This window comes from Nyctibius grandis, assembly GCF_013368605.1.
Source record: "Nyctibius grandis isolate bNycGra1 chromosome 34 unlocalized genomic scaffold, bNycGra1.pri SUPER_34_unloc_3, whole genome shotgun sequence".
Lineage (NCBI taxonomy): Eukaryota > Metazoa > Chordata > Aves > Nyctibiiformes > Nyctibiidae > Nyctibius > Nyctibius grandis.
In genome coordinates, this window is record NW_027167470.1 from 909 (window position 1) to 20,973 (window position 20,065).

The 20,065-nt window shown below is 65.1% G+C and overlaps 1 protein-coding gene across 1 annotated transcript in view; it reads right to left on the reverse strand.

Moving 5' to 3' along the window:
- Positions 1 to 290: 290 nt before the first annotated feature.
- LOC137677071 (poly [ADP-ribose] polymerase tankyrase-1-like) overlaps positions 291 to 20,065 on the reverse strand; it is a gene marked incomplete at its 3' end in the record, with an annotated part of 30,818 nt that continues 11,043 nt past the window's right edge. Inside the window, exons 6-30 of the mRNA XM_068424254.1 lie at positions 19,833 to 19,947; positions 19,513 to 19,590; positions 18,790 to 18,960; positions 18,200 to 18,285; positions 17,758 to 17,880; positions 16,728 to 16,788; positions 16,376 to 16,453; positions 15,031 to 15,116; positions 14,590 to 14,712; positions 12,027 to 12,114; positions 11,677 to 11,754; positions 10,956 to 11,126; positions 10,365 to 10,450; positions 9,923 to 10,045; positions 8,889 to 8,976; positions 8,539 to 8,616; positions 7,188 to 7,273; positions 6,746 to 6,868; positions 4,384 to 4,471; positions 4,033 to 4,110; positions 3,311 to 3,481; positions 2,727 to 2,812; positions 1,255 to 1,342; positions 901 to 978; positions 291 to 458 (exon numbers count right to left, since the gene is read on the reverse strand). Coding sequence (XP_068280355.1) covers positions 291 to 458; positions 901 to 978; positions 1,255 to 1,342; positions 2,727 to 2,812; positions 3,311 to 3,481; positions 4,033 to 4,110; positions 4,384 to 4,471; positions 6,746 to 6,868; positions 7,188 to 7,273; positions 8,539 to 8,616; positions 8,889 to 8,976; positions 9,923 to 10,045; positions 10,365 to 10,450; positions 10,956 to 11,126; positions 11,677 to 11,754; positions 12,027 to 12,114; positions 14,590 to 14,712; positions 15,031 to 15,116; positions 16,376 to 16,453; positions 16,728 to 16,788; positions 17,758 to 17,880; positions 18,200 to 18,285; positions 18,790 to 18,960; positions 19,513 to 19,590; positions 19,833 to 19,947 — 2,599 coding nt within the window. The remainder of the gene's footprint in view (positions 459 to 900; positions 979 to 1,254; positions 1,343 to 2,726; positions 2,813 to 3,310; positions 3,482 to 4,032; positions 4,111 to 4,383; positions 4,472 to 6,745; positions 6,869 to 7,187; positions 7,274 to 8,538; positions 8,617 to 8,888; positions 8,977 to 9,922; positions 10,046 to 10,364; positions 10,451 to 10,955; positions 11,127 to 11,676; positions 11,755 to 12,026; positions 12,115 to 14,589; positions 14,713 to 15,030; positions 15,117 to 16,375; positions 16,454 to 16,727; positions 16,789 to 17,757; positions 17,881 to 18,199; positions 18,286 to 18,789; positions 18,961 to 19,512; positions 19,591 to 19,832; positions 19,948 to 20,065) is intronic.

A 20,065-nucleotide genomic window follows, 5' to 3' on the forward strand; every position in this document is an offset into this window, starting at 1 on the left:
CCCCTCCACTGCACCCCAAACCCTGGCACCCCACTCCCACCCCCCGCAACCCAAACCCCCCATTGCAACCCCTGCACCCTAACCCCCCCACTGCACCCCCCCATCGCAACCACCCTGCACCCCAAACCCCCCAATTGCACCCCCACTTCCTGCACCCCAAACCCCCCATCGCACCCCCCTGCACCCCAAACCCCCCATCGCACTCCCCTGCACCCCAAACCCCCCATTGCACCCCACTCCCTGCACTCTGGCCCCCCATCACACCCCCAGAGCCCCCCGGAGCCCCCCACCTGCCAGCTGCTGGCCACGGCCAGGGGGGTGTCGTTGTGGTAGTTCTTGAGGGCGCAGTCGGCGCCACTGCGCAGGAGCAGCCGCAGGACCCCCAGGAGCCCCCGGCCCGTGGCCGCGTGCAGCGCTGTGCACCCCGCATATGACTGCGCGTTCACGCTGGTGCTGCGCTGCTGGGACCCCCGTCCTCAGAGCCCTGCCACAGACCCCCAATTTCCCACAGCGCCCCGCAGCACCCCCAGACCCCCCCAATTGCTCACAGTCCCCCCCAATTGCTCACAGTCCCCCTCAGCACCCCAGACCCCCCCAACTTCCCACAGCCCCCGGCAGCCCCCCCAGACCCCCCCCAATTTCTCACAACACCCCGCAGACCCCGCAGCAACCCCCAATTTCCCACGGCCCCCCGCAGCACTCCCAGACCACCCAATTTCCCACAGCCCCCCGCAGCCCGCCCAGACCCCCCCCAACTTCTCACAACCCCCAGCAGACCCCACAGCCCACCCAATTTCCCACAGCGCCCCGCAACCCCAATGCCCCCCGCAGCCCCCCCACACCGCCCCACATCCCCCAGGCACCCCAAATGCCCCAACGCCCCCCCCCTAAGCCCCCCACCTGGATGAGCAGCTCGGCCATCTCCAGGCTCTTGCTCTCCACCACGTGCAGCAGCGGCAAGTGGCTGCTCTTGATGTCCTGGGGGAGCCCCGGACGGGGGGTGAGAGGACCCCAAAATCCCCCTGACAGCTCCCCTGCCCCCTACAGGCCCTGCCTCCCCCAGGGCCCCCCCCCCCAAAACCCCCCAGACTCCTCCAACCTCCCCACATCAGTGCAGCCCAGACCCCCCACCCTCAGCCCCTGAGCGCCCCTCCTCTGCCCCTCCAAAAGCCCCCCCAGGACCCCATGAGCCCTCCACCCCACAGAGCTCCCCCCCCGGGCTTTACCCAGCCCCCCATGACCCCCCAGCCCCACCACTGCGTCCATGTCTGGCCCGTGCTCCAGCAGCAGCAGGACGCTCTCGCGGGCGACCAAGCTCACGGCCATGTGCACTGGGGTCAGGCTTGGGGGGACAGGGAGGGGATGAGGGGAGGGGGGACCACGCCCTGAGCCCCCCACTGCGGGCCCGTGGGGGTTTAAGGCAGCACAGCCAGTTGGGACTGCCCCACTGGCCCCCGTTGTGGTGCACCCCCATTCTGGCCCCCCCATGCCTCCCCCATTTTGGTGCTCCCCTTTCTGTGCCCCTCCGTTACCCTCCCCCTTTCAGTGCCCTCCATTCCTCCCCCATTTTGGTGCCCTCCACTCATTCCCCCACCCATTTCAGTGCTCCCAATTGGCCCCCCTTTTCTGTGCTCCCCCATTCTCCCCCATTTTCGTGCCTAATCTTTCTGCCCTCCCCCTTTTTGGTGCCCAACCTTTCTGTGCCCCACCCAACCCATGCGCCCCACTGTGGTGTGTTCCCCCCCCCCGCCCCCATTTCGGAATGCAGCCACGAGAGGCAGCCAGGGGACTTCCCCCCCACCCCGCCTCGGTGTCTCACCCTCCTAGTTGTGAGCCTGGAGGTCATGACCCCCCGGAGGCCGGAGAGCAGCAGTTCCCGCAGACAAGGTAAACAAGCCCGGAGCCCCATGGTTGTTGTGGCTGTGAAAGGGCTGATATGGGACGATTGCAGCCAGCAATAGCTTTTAAGGCCTGCGTCTTCATTGTGGAAGCAATCTGCGGACGTTCACATTTTGGAGCCTGGCTCTTGGCTCGGCTTTGTCATGGACATAGTGTGAAACGTTTGGACTTTTGGGTAGGTAAAGAAGCCCGGAGCCCCATGGTTGTTGGGGCTGTGAAAGGGCTGATATGGGACGATTGCAGCCAGGAATCGCTTTTAAGGCCTGCACCTTTGTTGTGCCATTCGGTAGAGGCCGGTGGGATCCAGGCGGGCATCGGCCAATGGCAGCATGAGGGCGGGGCCACCGGCGCATCCCATTGGCTGCCCTGCTCCACCTTCACGCTTCACCCCCAGGCGGGGCCCAGCCCTTGCACCCCATTGGCCGCGTCAGCAGAGTCCACGCTCTGATTGTCTGCGGTGGGGGTCCGGGGGGGGGCTGAGGGAGGCTGGGGGGGACACAGGGGAGGCCCGTCCTGGGGGGAATGACAGTGCAGTCAGGGGGGCCCCCAACCCCCCCCGGATCCCCCAAGGGACCCCCCAAACCCTGGGACCCCCCATGGGACCCTCAGGGCCCACTTGGGCACCCTCAATACCCCCCCAAAATCCCCACGTCCCCCCCAGGCTCCCCCAAAAGCTCCCCCCTCCCACTCAGGACCCCCAGGTACCTTCCCCTTCTCTTGGGACCCCCTTTAACACACACGCCCCCCCCCCCAGAGACAACGCCCCAAACCCCCCTCCCCCCCCACCAAAGCCCTGGAACCTCCCACCTCGCAGAGCCCCCCCTCACCATTGGGTGCCTGGGGGGGGCCCATCGCGGGGGTGGGAGGGGGCCGGAGGGGGCTGTGAAGCCTTTCCCCGGAGGATGTCGATGACCTGGGGGGAGGCAGGAGTTAGCACGAGGGGAGGCAGCCCCCAAATCCCCCTCATGCACCCCAAAACCCCCCAGTGCCATCCCGCCAGTCCCCCCCCAGTGCACCCCCAGGTCCTTCCCCTTCTCTCCCCACGGTGTCACCCCCCCTCCCCCCAGTGTCCTCCACATCCCCCGTACCCCAAACCCCTCCACTGCACCCCAAACGCTGGCACCTCACTCCCACCCCCTGCACCCCAAACCCCCCATTGCACCCCCCTGCACCATAACCCCCCACTGCACCCCCCCATTGCAACCCCCCTGCACCCCAAACCCCCCCATCACACCCCACTCCCTGCACCCCAAACCCCCCATCGCAACCCCCCCTGCACCCCAAACCCCCCCTCTCACCCCACTCCCTGCACCCCAAACCCCCCATTGCATCCCGCTGCACCCCAAACCCCCATTGCACCCCACTCCCTGCACCCCAGCCCCCCCATCACACCCCAGAACCCCCCCCCCACCTGCCAGCTGCTGGCCACGGCCAGGGGGGTGTCATTGTGGTAGTTCTTGAGGGCGCAGTTGGCGCCACTGCGAAGGAGCAGCCGCAGGACCCCCCCCAGGAGCCCCCGGCCCACGGCCGCGTGCAGCGCCGTGCAACCCGCATATGACTGCGCGTTCACGCTGGTGCTGCGCTGCTGGGACCCCCGTCCTCAGAGCCCCCCGCAGCCCCCCCAGAGACCCCCAACTTCTCACAGCCCCCCGCAGTACCCCCAGACCCCCCAACTTCCCACAGCCCCCCACTGCACCACCAGACCCCTCCCAACTTCCCACAGCCCCCCACTGCACCACCAGAACCCCCCCAACTTCCCACAGCCCCCTGCAGCCCCCCAGACCTCCCCAATATCTCACAGCCCCCCGCAGCACCCGTGGACCCCCCCAAATTCCCACAGCCCCCGGCAGCACCCGCAGACCCCCCCAATTTCTCACAGCCCCCCGCAGCACCCGCAGACCCCCCCAATTTCTCACAGCCCCCCGCAGCACCCGCAGACCCCCCCCCCAACTTCTCACAACACCCCGCAGACCCCGCAGCCCACCCAATTTCCCACAGCTCCCCGCAGCACTCCCAGACCCCCCAATTTCCCACAGCGCCCCACAACCCCAATGCCCCCCGCAGCCCCCCCCACACCGCCCCGCATCCCCCAGGCACCCCAAATGCCCCAACGCCACCCCCTAAGCCCCTCACCTGGATGAGCAGCTCGGCCATCTCCAGGCTCTTGCTCTCCACCACGTGCAGCAGCGGCAAGCGGCTGCTCTTGATGTCCTGGGGGACCCCGGGGGGGGTGAGAGGACCCCAAAATCCCCCTGACAGCTCCCCTGCCCCCTACAGGCCCTGCCTCCCCCAGGGCGCCCACCCAAAACTCCCCAGACTCCTCCAACCTCTCCACATCAGTTCAGCCCGGATCCCCCCCTCCCCTCAGCCCCTGAGCGCCCCTCCTCTGCCCCTCCAAAAGCCCCCCCAGGACCCCATGAGCCCTCCACCTCACAGAGCTGCCCCCCTGGCTTTACCCAGCCCCCCATGACCCCCCAGCCCCACCACTGCGTCCATGTCTGGCCCGTGCTCCAGCAGCAGCAGGACGCTCTCGCGGGCGACCAAGCTCACGGCCATGTGCACTGGGGTCAGGCTTGGGGGGACAGGGAGGGGATGAGGGGAGAGGGGGAGCCACACCCTGAGCCCCCCACCGCGGGCCCGTGGGGGTTTAAGGCAGCACAGCCAGTTGGGACGGCCCCACTGGCCCCCGTTGTGGTGCACCCTCATTCTGGCCCCCCCCATGTCTCCCCCATTTTGGTGCTCCCCTTTCTGTGCCCCCCCATTACCCTCCCCCTTTCAGTGCCCTCCATTCCTCCCCCATTTTGGTGCCCTCCACTCATTCCCCCACCCATTTCAGTGCTCCCAATTGGCCCCCCTTTTCTGTGCTCCCCCATTCTCCCCCATTTTCGTGCCTAATCTTTCTGCCCTCCCCCTTTTTGGTGCCCAACCTTTCTGTGCCCCCCCAACCCATGCGCCCCACTGCGGTGTGTCCCCCCCACCCCTGCCCCCATTTCGGGAAGCAGCCATGAGAGGCAGCCAGGGGACTTCCCCCCCCCCCCGCCGGGTGTCTCACCCTCCTAGTTGTGAGCCTGGAGGTCATGACCCCCCGGAGGCCGGAGAGCAGCAGTTCCCGCAGACAAGGTAAACAAGACGGAGCCCCATGGTTGTTGTGGCTGTGAAAGGGCTGATACCGGACGATTGCAGCCAGCAATAGCTTTTAAGGCCTGCGGCTTGTTGGAGCTATCTCAGGATGTTTGCATTTTGGAGCCTGACTCACAGCTCCGCTCGGCTTTTTCTCGGACATAGTTTGAAACGTTTGGACTTTTGGGTAGGTAACAAAGCCCGGAGCCCCATCGTTTCCTTGATGTGAAAAGGCCGACATGGGACGATTGCAGCCAGGCATGGCTTTTAAAGCATGCACCTTTCTTTTGGGAGCAATCTGCGGACGTTCGCATTTTGGAGCCTGGCTCTCGCCTCGTTTTTTTCTCGGACATAGTGTCAAACGTTTGGACTTTGTGGTACGTAAACAAGCCCAAAGCCCCATAGTTCTTGTGGCTGTGAAAAGCCTGAGATGGGACTATTGCAGCCAGCAATAGCTTTTAAGGCCTGCACCTTTGTTGTGGGAGCAATCTACGGACATTCGCATTTTGGAGCCTGGCCCTCGCCTCGGCTTTTTCTCAGACGTAGTGTGAAACGTTTGGACTTTTCGGTAGGTAAACAAGGCCAGAGCCCCATGGTTGTTGGGGCTGTGAAAGGGCTGACATGGGACCATTGCAGCCAGCAATAGATTTTAAGGCCTGCACCTTTGTTGTGGGAGCAATCTGCGGACCTTCGCATTTTGGAGCCGGGCTCTCGCCTCGGCTTTTTCTCAGACGTAGTGTGAAACGTTTGGACTTCTGGCTTAGTAAACGACCCCAAAGCCCCAAGTTGTTGGGGCTGTGAAAGGGCTGACATGAGACCATTTTAGCTAGCAATAGCTTTTAAGGCTTTCACCTTTGTTTTGGGAGCAATCTGCGGATGTTTGCCTGGCTCTCACCTCGGCATTTTCTCGGAGGTACTGTCAAACGTTTGGACTTTTTAGTAAGTAAACAAGCCCGGAGCCCCATGGTTGTTGGGGCTGTGAAAGGGCTGATATGGGAGGATTGCAGCCAGCAATAGCTTTTAAGGCCCGCACCTTTGTTGTGGGAGCAATCTGCGGATGTTCGCATTTTGGAGCCTGCATATCGCCTCGTTTTTTTTCTCGGACATACTGTCAAACGTTTGGACTTTGGGCTTGGTAAACGAGCCCAAAGCCCCATGGTTGTTGGGGCGGTGAAAGTTCTGACATGGGACCATTGCAGCCAGGAATAGCTTTTAAGGCCTGCACCTTTGTTGTGGGAGCAATCTGCGGACGTTCGCATTTTGGAGTCTGGCTCTCGCTTCGGCTTTTACTTGGACGTAGTGTGAAACGTTTGGACTTTTGGCTTGGTAAAAGAGCCCAAAGCCCCATGGTTGTTGGGTCTGTGAAAGGGCTGACATGGGACCATTGCAGCGAGCAATAGCTTTTAAGGCCTGCGTCTTCGTTGTGGAAGCAATCTGCGGACGTTCACATTTTGGAGCCTGGCTCTTGGCTCAGCTTTGTCATGGACATAGTGTGAAACGTTTGGACTTTTGGGTAGGTAAACAAACATGGAGCCCCATGGTTGTTGGGGCTGTGAAAGGGCTGATATGGGACGATTGCAGCCAGGAATCGCTTTTAAGGCCTGCACCTTTGTTGTGCCATTCGGTAGAGGCCGGTGGGATCCAGGCGGGCATCGGCCAATGGCAGCATGAGGGCGGGGCCACCGGCGCATCCCATTGGCTGCCCTGCTCCACCTTCACGCTTCACCCCCAGGCAGGGCCCAGCCCTTGCACCCCATTGGCCGCGTCAGCAGAGTCCACGCTCTGATTCTCTGCGGTGGGGGTCCGGGGGGGGCTGAGGGAGGCTGGGGGGGACGCAGGGAGGCCCGTCCTGGGGGGGACGACAGTGCAGTCAGGGGGGCCCACAACCCCCCTCCCAGATCCTCCAAGGGACCCCCCCAAACCCTGGGACCCCCCATGGCACCCTCAGGGCCCACTTGGGCCCCCTCAATAACCCCCCAAAATCCCCACGTCCCCCCCAGGCTCCCCCAAAAGCTCCCCCCCTCCCACTCAGGACCCCCAGGTACCTTCCCCTTCTCTTGGGACCCCCTTTAACACACACGCCCCCCCCCCAGAGACAACGCCCCAAACCCCCCTCCCCTCCCCCACCAAAGCCCTGGAACCTCCCACCTCGCAGAGCCCCCCCTCACCATTGGGTGCCTGGGGGGGGCCCATCGCGGGGGTGCGAGGGGGCCGGAGGGGCCTGTGAAGCCTTTCCCCGGAGGATGTCGATGACCTGGGGGGAGGCAGGAGTTAGCACGAGGGGAGGCAGCCCCCAAATCCCCCTCATGCACCCCAAAACCCCCCAGTGCCATCCCGCCAGTCCCCCCCCAGTGCACCCCCAGGTCCTTCCCCTTCTCTCCCCACGGTGTCGCCCCGCCCCCCCCCACCCCCCCAGTGTCCTCCACATCCCCTGTACCCCAAACCCCTCCACTGCACCCCAAACGCTTGCACCTCACTCCCACCCCCTGCACCCCAAAACCCCATTGCACCCCCCTGCACCATAACCCCCCACTGCACCCCCCCATCGCAACCCCCCTGCACCCCAAACCCCCCCATCGCACCCCACTCCCTGCACCCCAAACCCCCCATCGCAACCCCCCTGCACCCCTAACCCCCAATTGCACCCCCCCCTGCAGCTCAAACCCCCCATTGCACCCCACTGCACCCCAAACCCCCTTTGCACCCCACTCCCTGCACCCCAGCCCCCCCATCACACCCCAGACCCCCCCCCCCCCACCTGCCAGCTGCTGGCCATGGCCAGGGGGGTGTCATTGTGGTAGTTCTTGAGGGCGCAGTTGGCGCCACTGCGAAGGAGCAGCCGCAGGACCCCCCCAGGAGACCCCGGCCCGCGGCCGCGTGCAGCGCCGTGCACCCCACATATGACTGCACGTTCACGCTGGTGCTGCGCTGCTGGGACCCCCGTCCTCAGAGCCCCCCCGCAGCCCCCCCAGAGACCCCCAACTTCCCACAGCCCCCCGCAGCACCACCAGACCCCCCAACTTCCCACAGCCCCCCACTGCACCACCAGACCCCTCCCAACTTCCCACAGCCCCCCACTGCACCACCAGACCCCTCCCAACTTTCCAACTTCCCACAGCCCCCCACTGCACCACCAGACCCCTCCCAACTTCCCACAGCCCCCCACTGCACCACCAGACCCCTCCCAACTTCCCACAGACCCCCACTGCACCACCAGACCCCCCCCAACTTCCCACAGCCCCCTGCAGACCACCCAGACCCCCCCAATTTCTCACAGCCCCCCGCAGCACCCCCAGACCCCCCCAACTTCCCACAGCCCCCCGCAGCACCCCCCCAACTTCTCACAACCCCCCGCAGACCCCGCAGCCCACCCAATTTCCCACAGCTCCCCGCAGCACTCCCAGACCCCCCAATTTCCCACAGCGCCCCACAACCCCAATGCCCCCCGCAGCCCCCCCACACCGCCCCGCATCCCCCAGGCACCCCAAATGCCCCAACGCCACCCCCTAAGCCCCTCACCTGGATGAGCAGCTCGGCCATCTCCAGGCTCTTGCTCTCCACCACGTGCAGCAGCGGCAAGCGGCTGCTCTTGATGTCCTGGGGGAGCCCCGGGGGGGGTGAGAGGACCCCAAAATCCCCCTGACAGCTCCCCTGCCCCCTACAGGCCCTGCCTCCCCCAGGGCGCCCCCCCCAAAACTCCCCAGACTCCTCCAACCTCCCCACATCAGTGCAGCCCAGACCCCCCACCCTCAGCCCCTGAGCGCACCTCCTCTGCCCCTCCAAAAGCCCCCCCAGGACCCCATGAGCCCTCCACCCCACAGAGCTTCCCCCCCGGCTTTACCCAGCCCCCCATGACCCCCCAGCCCCACCACTGCGTCCACGTCAGGCCCGTGCTCCAGCAGCAGCAGGACGCTCTCGCGGGCGACCAAGCTCACGGCCATGTGCACTGGGGTCAGGCTTGGGGGGACAGGGAGGGGATGAGGGGAGGGGGGACCACGCCCTGAGCCCCCCACTGCGGGCCCGTGGGGGTTTAAGGCAGCACAGCCAGTTGGGACTGCCCCACTGGCCCCCGTTGTGGTGCACCCCCATTCTGGCCCCCCCATGCCTCCCCCATTTTGGTGCTCCCCTTTCTGTGCCCCCCCGTTACCCTCCCCCTTTCAGTGCCCTCCATTCCTCCCCCATTTTGGTGCCCTCCCCTCATTCCCCCACCCATTTCAGTGCTCCCAATTGGCCCCCCTTTTCTGTGCTCCCCCATTCTCCCCCATTTTCGTGCCTAATCTTTCTGCCCTCCCCCTTTTTGGTGCCCAACCTTTCTGTGCCCCCCCAACCCATGCGCCCCACTGCGGTGTGTGGTGTGTCCCCCCCCGCCCCCATTTCGGGAAGCAGCCATGAGAGGCAGCCAGGGGACTTCCCCCCCTCCCCGCCGGGTGTCTCACCCTCCTAGTTGTGAGCCTGGAGGTCATGACCCCCCGGAGGCCGGAGAGCAGCAGTTCCCCCAGACAAGGTAAACAAGACGGAGCCCCATGGTTGTTGTGGCTGTGAAAGGGCTGATATGGGACGATTGCAGCCAGCAATAGCTTTTAAGGCCTGCGTCTTCATTGTGGAAGCAATCTGCGGACGTTCACATTTTGGAGCCTGGCTCTTGGCTCGGCTTTGTCATGGACATAGTGTGAAACGTTTGGACTTCTGGGTAGGTAAAGAAGCCCGGAGCCCCATGGTTGTTGGGGCTGTGAAAGGGCTGATATGGGACGATTGCAGCCAGGAATCGCTTTTAAGGCCTGCACCTTTGTTGTGCCATTCAGTAGAGACCGGTGGGATCCAGGCGGGCGTCGGCCAATGGCAGCATGAGGGCGGGGCCACCGGCGCATCCCATTGGCTGCCCTGCGCCACCTTCACGCTTCACCCCCAGGCGGGGCCCAGCCCTTGCACCCCATTGGCCGCGTCAGCAGAGTCCACGCTCTGATTGTCTGCGGTGGGGGTCTGGGGGGGGCTGAGGGAGGCTGGGGGGGACGCAGGGAGGCCCGTCCTGGGGGGGACGACAGTGCAGTCAGGGGGGCCCCCAACCCCCCCCCCCGGATCCTCCAAGGGACCCCCCAAACCCTGGGACCCCCCATGGGACCCTCAGGGCCCACTTGGGCACCCTCAATACCCCCCCAAAAATCTCCACGTCCCCCCCAGTCTCCCCCAAAAGCTCCCCCCTCCCACTCAGGACCCCCAGGTACCTTCCCCTTCTCTTGGGACCCCCTTTAACACACACGCCCCCCCCCCAGAGACAACGCCCCAAACCCCCCTCCCCCCCCCCCACCAAAGCCCTGGAACCTCCCACCTCGCAGAGCCCCCCTCACCATTGGGTGCCTGGGGGGAGGCCCACTGGAGGGTGGGAGGGGGCCGGAGGGGGCTGTGAAGCCTTTCCCCGGAGGATGTCGATGACCTGGGGGGAGGCAGGAGTTAGCACGAGGGGAGGCAGCCCCCAAATCCCCCTCACACACCCCAAAACCCCCCCAGTGCCATCCCGCCAACCCCCACAGTGCGCCCCCAGGTCCTTCCCCTTCTCTCCCCACGGTGTCGCCCCGCCCTCCCCCACCCCCCCAGTGTCCTCCACATCCCCCGTACCGCAAACCCCTCCACTGCACCCCAAACGCTTGCACCTCACTCCCACCCCCTGCACCCCAAACCCCCCATTGCACCCCCCTGCACCATAACCCCCCACTGCACCCCCCCATCGCAACCCCCCCGCAACCCAAACCCCCCCATCGCACCCCACTCCCTGCACCCCAAACCCCCCATCGCAACCCCCCTGCACCCCAAACCCCCCCTCTCACCCCACTCCCTGCACCCCAAACCCCCCATTGCACCCCGCTGCACCCCAAACCCCCATTGCACCCCACTCCCTGCACCCCAGCCCCCCCATCACACCCCAGAACCCCCCCCCCCACCTGCCAGCTGCTGGCCACGGCCAGGGGGGTGTCATTGTGGTAGTTCTTGAGGGCGCAGTTGGCGCCACTGCGAAGGAGCAGCCGCAGGACCCCCCCCAGGAGACCCCGGCCCGCGGCCGCGTGCAGCGCCGTGCACCCCACATATGACTGCACGTTCACGCTGGTGCTGCGCTGCTGGGACCCCCGTCCTCAGAGCCCCCCGCAGCCCCCCCACAGACCCCCAGATTCCCACAGCCCCCTGCAGCACCACCAGACCCCCCAACTTCCCACAGCCCCCCGCAGCACCCCCAGACCCCCCAACTTCCCACAGCCCCCCACTGCACCACCAGACCCCCCCCCCAACTTCCCACAGCCCCCTGTAGCCCCCCCAGACTCCCCAATTTCCCACAGCCCCCCGCAGCACCCGTGGACCCCCCCAAATTCCCACAGCCCCCGGCAGCACCCGCAGACCCCCCCAATTTCTCACAGCCCCCCGCAGCACCCGCAGACCCCCCCAATTTCTCACAGCCCCCCGCAGCACCCGCAGACCCCCCCCCAACTTCTCACAACACCCCGCAGACCCCGCAGCCCACCCAATTTCCCACAGCTCCCCGCAGCACTCCCAGACCCCCCCAATTTCCCACAGCGCCCCACAACCCCAATGCCCCCCGCAGCCCCCCCACACCGCCCCGCATCCCCCAGGCACCCCAAATGCCCCAACGCCACCCCCTAAGCCCCTCACCTGGATGAGCAGCTCGGCCATCTCCAGGCTCTTGCTCTCCACCACGTGCAGCAGCGGCAAGCGGCTGCTCTTGATGTCCTGGGGGACCCCGGGGGGGGTGAGAGGACCCCAAAATCCCCCTGACAGCTCCCCTGCCCCCTACAGGCCCTGCCTCCCCCAGGGCGCCTACCCAAAAACCCCCAGACTCCTCCAACCTCTCCACATCAGTTCAGCCCGGATCCTCCCCTCCCCTCAGCCCCTGAGCGCCCCTCCTCTGCCCCTCCAAAAGCCCCCCCAGGACCCCATGAGCCCTCCACCTCACAGAGCTGCCCCCTGGCTTTACCCAGCCCCCCATGACCCCCCAGCCCCACCACTGCGTCCATGTCTGGCCCGTGCTCCAGCAGCAGCAGGACGCTCTCGCGGGCGACCAAGCTCACGGCCATGTGCACTGGGGTCAGGCTTGGGGGGACAGGGAGGGGATGAGGGGGCAGGGGGAGCCACACCCTGAGCCCCCCACCGCGGGCCCGTGGGGGTTTAAGGCAGCACAGCCAGTTGGGACTGCCCCACTGGCCCCCGTTGTGGTGCACCCCCATTCTGGCCCCCCCATGCCTCCCCCATTTTGGTGCTCCCCTTTCTGTGCCCCCCCGTTACCCTCCCCCTTTCAGTGCCCTCCATTCCTCCCCCATTTTGGTGCCCTCCCCTCATTCCCCCACCCATTTCAGTGCTCCCAATTGGCCCCCCTTTTCTATGCTCCCCCATTCTCCCCCATTTTCGTGCCTAATCTTTCTGCCCTCCCCCTTTTTGGTGCCCAACCTTTCTGTGCCCCCCCAACCCATGCGCCCCACTGCGGTGTGTCCCCCCCACCCCCGCCCCCATTTCGGGAAGCAGCCATGAGAGGCAGCCAGGGGACTTCCCCCCCTCCCCGCCGGGTGTCTCACCCTCCTAGTTGTGAGCCTGGAGGTCATGACCCCCCGGAGGCCGGAGAGCAGCAGTTCCCGCAGACAAGGTAAACAAGACGGAGCCCCATGGTTGTTGTGGCTGTGAAAGGGCTGATACCGGACGATTGCAGCCAGCAATAGCTTTTAAGGCCTGCGGCTTGTTGGAGCTATCTCGGGATGTTTGCATTTTGGAGCCTGACTCACAGCTCGGCTCGGCTTTTTCTCGGAAATAGTGTGAAACGTTTGGACTTTTGGGTAGGTAACAAAGCCCGGAGCCCCATCGTTTCCTTGATGTGAAAAGGCCGACATGGGACGATTGCAGCCAGGCATGGCTTTTAAAGCATGCACCTTTCTTTTGGGAGCAATCTGCGGACGTTCGCATTTTGGAGCCTGGCTCTCGCCTCGGCTTTTTCTCGGACATAGTGTGAAACGTTTGGACTTTTGGGTAGGTAAACAAGGCCGGAGCCCCATGGTTGTTGGGGCTGTGAAAGGGCTGATATGGGACGATTGCAGCCAGCAATAGCTTTTAAGGCCTGCACCTTTGTTGTGGAAGCAATCTGCAGACGTTCGCATTTTGGAGCCTGGCTCTCGGCTCGGCTTTTAAATGGACATCGTGTGAAACGTTTGGACATTTGTTTAGGTAAAGAAGGCCGGAGCTCCATGGTTGTTGGGGCTGTGAAAGGGTTGACATGGGATGATTTGCAGCCAGGAATAGCTTTTCAGGCCTGTACCTTTGTTGTGGGAACAATGTGCGGACCTTGGCGTTTTGGAGCCTGGCTCTCGCCTCGTTTTTTTCTCGGACATAGTGTCAAACGTTTGGACTTTGTGGTACGTAAACAAGCCCAAAGCCCCATAGTTCTTGTGGCTGTGAAAAGCCTGACATGACAGCATTGCAGCCAGCAATAGCTTTTAAGGCCTGCACCTTTGTTGTGGGAGCAATCTACGGACATTCGCATTTTGGAGCCTGGCCCTCGCCTCGGATTTTTCTCGGAGGTACTGTCAAACGTTTGGACTTTTTAGTACGTAAACAAGCCCGGAGCCCCATGGTTGTTGGGGCTGTGAAAGGGCTGATATGGGAGGATTGCAGCCAGCAATAGCTTTTAAGGCCCGCACCTTTGTTGTGGGAGCAATCTGCGGATGTTCGCATTTTGGAGCCTGCATATCGCCTCGTTTTTTTTCTCGGACATACTGTCAAACGTTTGGACTTTGGGCTTGGTAAACGAGCCCAAAGCCCCATGGTTGTTGGGGCTGTGAAAGGGCTGACATGGGACCATTGCAGCCAGGAATAGCTTTTAAGGCCTGCACCTTTGTTGTGGGAGCAATCTGCGGACGTTCGCATTTTGGAGTCTGGCTCTCGCTTCGGCTTTTCTCGGATGTAATGTGAAACATTTGGACTTTTGGGTAGGTAACCAAGCCCGGAGCCCCATGGTTGTTGGGGCTGTGAAAGGGCTGACATGGGACCATTGCAGCCAGCAATAGCTTTTAAGGCCTGCACCTTTGTTGTGGGAGCAATCTGCGGACCTTCGCATTTTGGAGCCTGGCTCTCGCCTCGGCTTTTTCTCGGACGTAGTGTGAAACGTTTGGACTTTTGGCTTGGTAAAAGAGCCCAAAGCCCCATGGTTGTTGGGTCTGTGAAAGGGCTGACATGGGACCATTGCAGCGAGCAATAGCTTTTAAGGCCTGCGTCTTCGTTGTGGAAGCAATCTGCGGACGTTCACATTTTGGAGCCTGGCTCTTGGCTCGGCTTTGTCATGGACATAGTGTGAAACGTTTGGACTTTTGGGTAGGTAAACAAACATGGAGCCCCATGGTTGTTGGGGCTGTGAAAGGGCTGATATGGGACGATTGCAGCCAGGAATCGCTTTTAAGGCCTGCACCTTTGTTGTGCCATTCGGTAGAGGCCGGTGGGATCCAGGCGGGCATCGGCCAATGGCAGCATGAGGGCGGGGCCACCGGCGCATCCCATTGGCTGCCCTGCTCCACCTTCACGCTTCACCCCCAGGCAGGGCCCAGCCCTTGCACCCCATTGGCCGCGTCAGCAGAGTCCACGCTCTGATTCTCTGCGGTGGGGGTCCGGGGGGGGCTGAGGGAGGCTGGGGGGGACGCAGGGAGGCCCGTCCTGGGGGGGACGACAGTGCAGTCAGGGGGGCCCACAACCCCCCTCCCAGATCCTCCAAGGGACGGCCCAAACCCTGGGACCCCCCATGGCACCCTCAGGGCCCACTTGGGCCCCCTCAATAACCCCCCAAAATCCCCACGTCCCCCCCAGGCTCCCCCAAAAGCTCCCCCCTCCCACTCAGGACCCCCAGGTACCTTCCCCTTCTCTTGGGACCCCCTTTAACACACCCGCCCCCCCCCCCAGAGACAACGCCCCAAACCCCCCTCCCCTCCCCCACCAAAGCCCTGGAACCTCCCACCTCGCAGAGCCCCCCCTCACCATTGGGTGCCTGGGGGGGGCCCATCGCGGGGGTGCGAGGGGGCCGGAGGGGCCTGTGAAGCCTTTCCCCGGAGGATGTCGATGACCTGGGGGGAGGCAGGAGTTAGCACGAGGGGAGGCAGCCCCCAAATCCCCCTCATGCACCCCAAAACCCCCCAGTGCCATCCCGTCAGCCCCCCCAGTGCACCCCCAGGTCCTTCCCCTTCTCTCCCCACAGTGTGTCCCCCCCCCCCAGTGTCCTCCACATCCCCTTGTACCCCAAACCCCTCCACTGCACCCCAAACCCTGGCACCCCACTCCCACCCCCTGCACCCCAAAACCCCATTGCACCCCCCTGCACCATAACCCCCCACTGCACCCCCCCATCGCAACCCCCCTGCACCCCAAACCCCCCCATCGCACCCCACTCCCTGCACCCCAAACCCCCCATCGCAACCCCCCTGCACCCCTAACCCCAATTGCACCCCCCCCTGCAGCTCAAACCCCCCATTGCACCCCACTGCACCCCAAACCCCCTTTGCACCCCACTCCCTGCACCCCAGCCCCCCCATCACACCCCAGAACCCCCCCCCCCCACCTGCCAGCTGCTGGCCATGGCCAGGGGGGTGTCATTGTGGTAGTTCTTGAGGGCGCAGTTGGCGCCACTGCGAAGGAGCAGCCGCAGGACCCCCCCAGGAGACCCCGGCCCGCGGCCGCGTGCAGCGCCGTGCACCCCACATATGACTGCACGTTCACGCTGGTGCTGCGCTGCTGGGACCCCCGTCCTCAGAGCCCCCGCAGCCCCCCCACAGACCCCCAACTTCCCACAGCCCCCCGCAGCACCACCAGACCCCCCAACTTCCCACAGCCCCCCACTGCACCACCAGACCCCTCCCAACTTCCCACAGCCCCCCACTGCACCACCAGACCCCTCCCAACTTTCCAACTTCCCACAGCCCCCCACTGCACCACCAGACCCCTCCCAACTTCCCACAGCCCCCCACTGCACCACCAGACCCCTCCCAACTTCCCACAGACCCCCACTGCACCACCAGAACCCCCCCAACTTCCCACAGCCCCCGGCAGCACCCGCAGACCCCCCCAATTTCTCACAGCCCCCCGCAGCACCCGCAGACCCCCCCAATTTCTCACAGCCCCCCGCAGCACCCCCAGACCCCCCCCCAACTTCTCACAACACCCCGCAGACCCCGCAGCCCACCCAATTTCCCACAGCTCCCCGCAGCACTCCCAGACCCCCCAATTTCCCACAGCGCCCCACAACCCCAATGCCCCCCGCAGCCCCCCACACCGCCCCACATCCCCCAGGCACCCCAAATGCCCCAACGCCCCCCCCTAAGCCCCTCACCTGGATGAGCAGCTCGGCCATCTCCAGGCTCTTGCTCTCCACCACGTGCAGCAGCGGCAAGCGGCTGCTCTTGATGTCCTGGGGGAGCCCCGGGGGGGGTGAGAGGACCCCAAAATCCCCCTGACAGCTCCCCTGCCCCCTACAGGCCCTGCCTCCCCCAGGGCGCCCCCCCCAAAACTCCCCAGACTCCTCCAACCTCCCCACATCAGTGCAGCCCAGACCCCCCCACCCTCAGCCCCTGAGCGCCACTCCTCTGCCCCTCCAAAAGCCCCCCCAGGACCCCATGAGCCCCCCACCCCACAGAGCTCCCCCCCCGGGCTTTACCCAGCCCCCCAGGACCCCCCAGCCCCACCACTGCGTCCATGTCGGCCCCATGCTCCAGCAGCAGCAGGACGCTCTCGCGGGCGCCCGAGCTCACGGCCACGTGCGGAGGGGGTCAGGCCTGGGGGGACAGGGAGGGGATTGGGGGGGGGCCGCCCCCTGAGCCCCCCACCGCGGGCCCGTGGGGGTTTAAGGCAGCACAGCCAGTTGGGACTGCCCCACTGGCCCCCGTTGTGGTGCACCCCCATTCTGGCCTCCCCATATTCCCCCCCCATTTTGGTGCTCCCCTTTCTGTGCCCCTCCGTTACCCTCCCCCTTTCAGTGCCCTCCATTCCTCCCCCATTTTGGTGCCCTCCCCTCATTCCCCCACCCATTTCAGTGCTCCCAATTGGCCCCCCCTTTCTGTGCTCCCCCATTCTCCCCCATTTTCGTGCCTAATCTTTCTGCCCTCCCCCTTTTTGGTGCCCAACCTTTCTGTGCCCCCCCAACCCATGCGCCCCACTGCGGTGTGTGGTGTGTCCCCCCGCCCCCATTTCGGGAAGCAGCCATGAGAGGCAGCCAGGGGACTTCCCCCCCTCCCCGCCGGGTGTCTCACCCTCCTAGTTGTGAGCCTGGAGGTCATGACCCCCCGGAGGCCGGAGAGCAGCAGTTCCCCCAGACAAGGTAAACAAGACGGAGCCCCATGGTTGTTGTGGCTGTGAAAGGGCTGATATGGGACGATTGCAGCCAGCAATAGTTGTAAGGCCTGCGTCTTCATTGTGGGAGCAATCTGCGGACGTTCACATTTTGGAGCCTGGCTCTTGGCTCGGCTTTTTCTTGGACATAGTGTGAAACGTTTGGACTTCTGGGTAGGTAAAGAAGCCCGGAGCCCCATGGTTGTTGGGGCTGTGAAAGGGCTGATATGGGACGATTGCAGCCAGGAATCGCTTTTAAGGCCTGCACCTTTGTTGTGCCATTCAGTAGAGACCGGTGGGATCCAGGCGGGCGTCGGCCAATGGCAGCATGAGGGCGGGGCCACCGGCGCATCCCATTGGCTGCCCTGCGCCACCTTCACGCTTCACCCCCAGGCGGGGCCCAGCCCTTGCACCCCATTGGCCGTGTCAGCAGAGTCCACGCTCTGATTGTCTGCGGTGGGGGTCTGGGGGGGGCTGAGGGAGGCTGGGGGGGACGCAGGGAGGCCCGTCCTGGGGGGGACGACAGTGCAGTCAGGGGGGCCCCCAAACCCCCCCCCCCGGATCCTCCAAGGGACCCCCCAAACCCTGGGACCCCCCATGGGACCCTCAGGGCCCACTTGGGCACCCTCAATACCCCCCCAAAAATCTCCACGTCCCCCCCAGTCCTCCCCAAAAGCTCCCCCCTCCCACTCAGGACCCCCAGGTACCTTCCCCTTCTCTTGGGACCCCCTTTAACACACACGCCCCCCCCCCAGAGACAACGCCCCAAACCCCCCTCCCCCCCCCCACCAAAGCCCTGGAACCTCCCACCTCGCAGAGCCCCCCTCACCATTGGGTGCCTGGGGGGGGCCCATCGCAGGGGTGGGAGGGGGCCGGAGGGGGCTGTGAAGCCTTTCCCCGGAGGATGTCGATGACCTGGGGGGAGGCAGGAGTTAGCACGAGGGGAGGCAGCCCCCAAATCCCCCTCATGCACCCCAAAACCCCCCAGTGCCATCCCGCCAGTCCCCCCCCAGTGCACCCCCAGGTCCTTCCCCTTCTCTCCCCACGGTGTCGCCCCGCCCCCCCCCACCCCCCCAGTGTCCTCCACATCCCCCGTACCGCAAACCCCTCCACTGCACCCCAAACGCTTGCACCTCACTCCCACCCCCTGCACCCCAAACCCCCCATTGCACCCCCCTGCACCATAACCCCCCACTGCACCCCCCCATCGCAACCCCCCCGCAACCCAAACCCCCCCATCGCACCCCACTCCCTGCACCCCAAACCCCCATCGCAACCCCCCTGCACCCCAAACCCCCCTCTCACCCCACTCCCTGCACCCCAAACCCCCCATTGCACCCCGCTGCACCCCAACCCCCCATTGCACCCCACTCCCTGCACCCCAGCCCCCCCATCACACCCCAGACCCCCCCCCCCCACCTGCCAGCTGCTGGCCACGGCCAGGGGGGTGTCATTGTGGTAGTTCTTGAGGGCGCAGTTGGCGCCACTGCGAAGGAGCAGCCGCAGGACCCCCCCCAGGAGACCCCGGCCCGCGGCCGCGTGCAGCGCCGTGCACCCCACATATGACTGCGCGTTCACGCTGGTGCTGCGCTGCTGGGACCCCCGTCCTCAGAGTCCCCCGCAGCCCCCCCACAGACCCCCAGATTCCCACAGCCCCCTGCAGCACCACCAGACCCCCCAACTTCCCACAGCCCCCCACTGCACCACCAGACCCCTCCCAACTTCCCACAGCCCCCCACTGCACCACCAGAACCCCCCCAACTTCCCACAGCCCCCTGCAGCCCCCCAGACCTCCCCAATATCTCACAGCCCCCCGCAGCACCCGTGGACCCCCCCAAATTCCCACAGCCCCCGGCAGCACCCGCAGACCCCCCCCAATTTCTCACAGCCCCCCGCAGCACCCGCAGACCCCCCCAATTTCTCACAGCCCCCCGCAGCACCCGCAGACCCCCCCCCAACTTCTCACAACACCCCGCAGACCCCGCAGCCCACCCAATTTCCCACAGCTCCCCGCAGCACTCCCAGACCCCCCCAATTTCCCACAGCGCCCCACAACCCCAATGCCCCCCCGCAGCCCCCCCACACCGCCCCGCATCCCCCAGGCACCCCAAATGCCCCAACGCCACCCCCTAAGCCCCTCACCTGGATGAGCAGCTCGGCCATCTCCAGGCTCTTGCTCTCCACCACGTGCAGCAGCGGCAAGCGGCTGCTCTTGATGTCCTGGGGGACCCCGGGGGGGGTGAGAGGACCCCAAAATCCCCCTGACAGCTCCCTGCCCCCTACAGGCCCTGCCTCCCCCAGGGCGCCTACCCAAAAACCCCCAGACTCCTCCAACCTCTCCACATCAGTTCAGCCCGGATCCCCCCCTCCCCTCAGCCCCTGAGCGCCCCTCCTCTGCCCCTCCAAAAGCCCCCCAGGACCCCATGAGCCCTCCACCTCACAGAGCTGCCCCCTGGCTTTACCCAGCCCCCCATGACCCCCAGCCCCACCACTGCGTCCATGTCTGGCCCGTGCTCCAGCAGCAGCAGGACGCTCTCGCGGGCGACCAAGCTCACGGCCATGTGCACTGGGGTCAGGCTTGGGGGGACAGGGAGGGGATGAGGGGGCAGGGGGAGCCACACCCTGAGCCCCCCACCGCGGGCCCGTGGGGGTTTAAGGCAGCACAGCCAGTTGGGACTGCCCCACTGGCCCCCGT